Source organism: Colletotrichum tamarilloi, assembly GCF_030869305.1.
Source record: "Colletotrichum tamarilloi strain Tom-12 chromosome Unknown Scaffold_12.1, whole genome shotgun sequence".
In the NCBI taxonomy this organism is placed as follows: Eukaryota; Fungi; Ascomycota; class Sordariomycetes; order Glomerellales; family Glomerellaceae; genus Colletotrichum; species Colletotrichum tamarilloi.
The window spans coordinates 560,482-565,261 of NW_026849395.1; the positions used below are offsets into that span (position 1 = coordinate 560,482).

A 4,780-nucleotide genomic window follows, 5' to 3' on the forward strand; every position below is an offset into this window, starting at 1 on the left:
CGAGGCGACCACCACCCATCTCGGGAATTTCAGCGTTCGGGCTGAACCCTCAGCCTGATGTTGCTTATTACCCCAGACTTTTTTTTAAACGCCCCGGCATCCGAGACAAATGAAACCATCTTCTTCGGCAGTGAGGCGCGGCAGTAAAGAGCGGCAATGAGATCTTTTCGGCACCGTCGAGTGCTAGACGTGCTGTCAGGCCAGTGGTGGTCTGTCATTGCTAACTTGATCCGGCATAGAGATCGCTGGAAGAAACACACTTCTCTGCTATCCGCGTTTGGAGGTTCGACGATGCAAATGGTGCCTCTGTTCCTGGTTGGTTCGGGTGGATTTGGTATGGATGCTCAACTGAGTTTTGGCAGTGATCACGCGAGCGCTCTTTGCTTGCCACTGATGTCGCTGTATTCCAAAGGCATGGCAGCTACTGGGATGGTGTTGCTGGAATTCAGGGATTTCGGATGGAAGTTTGTCATCACGATGCTGACGACTAAAAAAAGACAACATTTGGTGCAGCTGGTTGCAGGCATGATATCGACTTGCCAGCTCATGATATAGATACCGAGATCATATGATGTGAGTTGCCACTGATAAAAAAAAATACAAATAAAAAACTTTTTTAAAAAAAAAAAACTTGCAGATCTAATAATGACGATTGACGCTTGAGATTTTCAATAACGATGGGTGAATTAGAAATGACGGAGGTATGCTGCAAGATGGCAAGCCAGTCACATCCGAATGGCAGGTGCCGTCTCTCTCCCGGCTGTGGAGCAAAGACCCGGGACACGCCCGAATCTCCGGTCTCCATCCGGCATGACGCCCGCCACTTCCTCCGACTTCAGAAGCATGATACATTACTAAGGCTTCATATCAAGTCAAAAGTCGATAATGGACAATGGGTAGGACATCAAACAATTTATCTTTCTCATCTCAAGGTCGGCGAGCAATGGAATACCAAGCTGGAGCCTCTTAAAACTCTCTTCATTGCAAAAACTCGGGAGTCGTACAGAATTGATTCTGTTCGCAGAAATTGCGCTTACGGCTTGAGTGGCATCCAGACACGGCAAGAATAAGAGGACTGCAAGGTCGAATCATTCACAACTTTGTTGCGATTCACCGATACTGTGTCAAGATTTGGAGATTGAAGCCACAGTGAGTGACTCTGGCCTAATTGTCGGCCATTTTCGTTGGTTTGCATCTTTTCGTAGAGTCAAAACAGCGTGAAGGAGCTCTTGTCTCTTTTATAAGCCCAACAAGCTTTTCTCATTCTTTTCTTTTATGATTCTACCTGCTTCCTATCAGATAGCACATAGATCCCGAATGCCTTTACTTGCCCATGCTATACTGGTATATTGAGCTGAACTTTGAGAGTCGAGATGCTAGACAGATGTGACCTACTTCCAGACCCGTAATCGCACGTATGCATGGTGGAACTGGACCCTACGAGACGGTCAACGCCAGGCAGGCAGTCAAAGACAAGGGGCAGGGGAGATGGGACAGAGTGCCAAAGGCATGGCTTCAGAAGTTCAGTCTGGGGGGAGAGGGAGGGGGTGAGAAGCGAGTAGCCGCGGAACCTACAACCCTGAAGTGAGCCACGCGACATGTGCGCATCAGGCCTTTGACAATCCTGCTAAACGTTGATCCGTTGTGAGAGTGTTCGCAGCTAGGTTACACCGTTACAGGCTTATCCGTACTCCCTACAGCATGTCTTCCGACCGTGCCAGAGCGTGCTTTCGGGGCATCGATAGGGTGACATTCCTGACGAACATCTCACGCCACAAAACAGCAGGCCATTTGCCAACGCTGCGTCGCGCTCGTCGATGAAGCAGAGTCTAAGAGATCGCTATTTCTCGCTAGATAGTCCATCAGAGTCTCTCAATGTCACTTCGCGATCGCAGTCGGCTCCGCGCCGTGTCTTACTATACCCCAAGCGCTGCTTCCCCCCGACCGATAGCAATATCCGACATTGAAAGATATGAAACCTCCCCTCTTTCCATCCCATGTTGGTCATCTAGGGGGCGGCCAGCCTCGCCAGACAGAGTTTACAGGCTTCGTCACTTGACCGGTTCCCTTTCGCCGAAAACGACCTTTGGCCCGTCCAGTCTTGTCCCTCTCCGCGGGGAAGAGCAGATGAGCCGAGGACGGTGTATCTGGGGGGACGGAAGATGGGGGAAGACAAAGAGAGGCAACACGCTGGTCCGCTGCTCCAGGCTTCAGGCTTCAGGCTTCAGGCGTCAGTCTATGCCCGGCCGGCTGGGGCAGGTCGATGCGGCGCTCGACCACAGAAGAAAACGGCGCCCTAGGGTATGGACGGATGGAATCATGGATGGCAGCGACGTCTGGTGTGCTGACCACCTGAGTAGGAGAGAGTGGCGTGGACGCAGCATCAACGCTTTGATGGACGCGGAACCCTTCTCTGTCAAAGCAGAACGTCGCTGGGCCTCCGGATGACAATTCGAACTGGTGTGTGTCTGCCCTTCAACCACATAGTCCTCTTTACAAGAGTCATGGGGGTGTATTCCAGGCGTCCAGCACTGCACCGTCGCCACGTCTGTTTGGTTTTCGGTCTGATCTCTGTGATCTCGGGGCCCCGGGGAACGGCGGGTCGACTTCCAGGTCCCGTCCCTTTTCACCATTTTCCGCCTATCTGTACGCATTGTGACCTTGCGGTTGGATGTACCACTTCGTCGCTTGACCCTTATTTTCTATTTCTTATTTTCCTTCAATTATTTGTCTTCGTCCGTTTCCATGTTGCCCTCCGTTATCTTGGAATCGCTATCGGCAACGTCATTCTGCAAAGTTGTGGTTTCCGTTCGTTCACCTACCAGAATCCCGGTAGTTCGGTCCACAACCTCAAGTGCGCTGCATGGTACACAACAGTGTGTTCTCCATACGCGCACTCTTGTTGGTGGAATCCCCATCTGCTGCAGAAACCCCAGATGTCTTGCTTGTCATCATATCGCAACTTCAAATCCCCGATGCCATCCGTGACTCCTAATTCAGTTATGGGAAACTGAGCGACAAGCCAAAACCGATAACGGACGGAAGAGCTACGAGTCAAGAGACGGTCCCTCCTCACGGACGTGCGAGCAAACGGAAATCCAAATAATAAAATGATAAAATAACATCAAATAAAAATACGTGGAGGTAATACTCCAAAATTCAAAAATATTCCAACAGCGGCTTCCAGAACACCGCGCACGTCCTCTCTCATTTCAACAAGGGGCTGGCCTGTCACAGAAACCTCTTGCCATTACCCCCAGAGAGAGCCAATCTCCCTGCCACGTTTTTTTATTTTCTCCCCTTTTGAACGCCCTCTCGACTCAAGCGGAGAATCTCCGCGGTAAAGAGAGAGACCAGAGACAAGGCCGAACCCCCCCCCCCTCCTTGTTTGACGGCCCCAGCATCGTGGTAGCGACCACCCGGGTACGGAACCGCGTCCCGGAGCCAGGTTCATCCCAGTTCTTCATTGCGAGCCAGCTCCATGACTCGCAGATTGCCGGTCGTCGAGGACTTGCACTTTGAGAAGCCCCCCTTGTGAACCAGTGAATGACGGAACTTTGATCTCCCATTGGGGAAGTCAGTACCGGCCGGCCCTTCTTTTGTAACCTCTATTGAACTACATGTACGTAAACGTATCGTCTTTGTAGGTTGCAAATGCTGCTTTTGGTGGTTGCGCTCAGATTGGAAGAGTCATACTACACGATACAAGGCTACAGTCTATCAGTCAGCCGGTAGTTTGGAGCGACCCCGGAAGAATCAACTAATCTGTCTCCATCCATTGCCACAGGACGACAGGCCCCCTAAAGGTGAGGCGATTCAGATAGTAGCCTCGCCGTGGCTTTAGAGTATCCGTAGAGGAGGTCTGGAAGGCGTATCAATGGAACGTGCACCGACGACGCACTGATTTCTCAAGATATGAACATGACTCTCTCCCCTCCAGGCTCTTCGCGTCTTACACTCAAAGAAACTTCGGGGGCCAGAAGACTTGCGCGGCCCGCTGTGGTCGCCCAGGGAAGGGGGTGCCAGATTTTGGGACGATCGGAGGGGCCTTTATGGAGTCTGGAGACGGGGGGGCTTGGGCTCTTTCTTTCAAACCGTGGCTATTGCGTAAGGCCTCACCGAGATTCGAGACATGGGGGCCTATTTCAATTTTTTTATTTTCTCACTGTGATGTTCACGATGTTTTTGATTCAATGAACGGTGGGGGGGAAGCTCGCAGAGTTTTTGGTTCACGTACAAATTTTGATAGTGGAGTTTTTGGAGTTGGATGACAGGTCGAAATAGCACGAACATGTCGGATCCGTACCTTGCATGGAAACTACGGCGTTACGACGGCAAAATTAGGCACCTTCCGAGACCTCCGTACGTCGCGTGGGTTCATGTTCCTTTCGGAGCCTCTCCGATGCGGACGGGGGGTTCGACTGACCATACGCGGCTCTCGAATTTGTCACCGATAACAGCAGCACCACTGTTGAAAGAGGAAAACTCTTCGAGTCGGGCGGCTGCCGCTTCCCGTTTGGAATGTGTAGCGCGAAGTGCAGACAGCTGAGTCTGCTTTTGGGATCCGGGAGTAGCATCGAGACTACATCATCAAGTTCACGCCACTCTCATGTACGTACACATGGCCACCAAGACCGCGCTGCCTACCCTTCGCTATCCTATGGCTCTTAGCAGCCTTGCCTGACCCTACAGGTCGGAGAAAGGGTCGGTAGCACTGCGGCTCCTTTGCGGGCTGGAAAAAGGGCACATGGCACGACTTGTCCGGGCCTATGGTTCGCCC

The 4,780-nt window shown here is 51.8% G+C and overlaps 1 protein-coding gene across 1 annotated transcript; it reads left to right on the forward strand.

Moving 5' to 3' along the window:
* Window positions 1-2,504: 2,504 nt before the first annotated feature.
* On the forward strand, window positions 2,505-3,014 carry CTAM01_04984 (uncharacterized protein; the record flags this gene model as incomplete). The annotated part of the gene is made up of 1 exon (XM_060521014.1): window positions 2,505-3,014. The coding sequence occupies one exon, from the start codon at window positions 2,505-2,507 to the stop codon at window positions 3,012-3,014; it is 510 nt and encodes a 169-aa protein (XP_060384383.1).
* Between the last annotated feature and the right edge of the window lie 1,766 nt (window positions 3,015-4,780).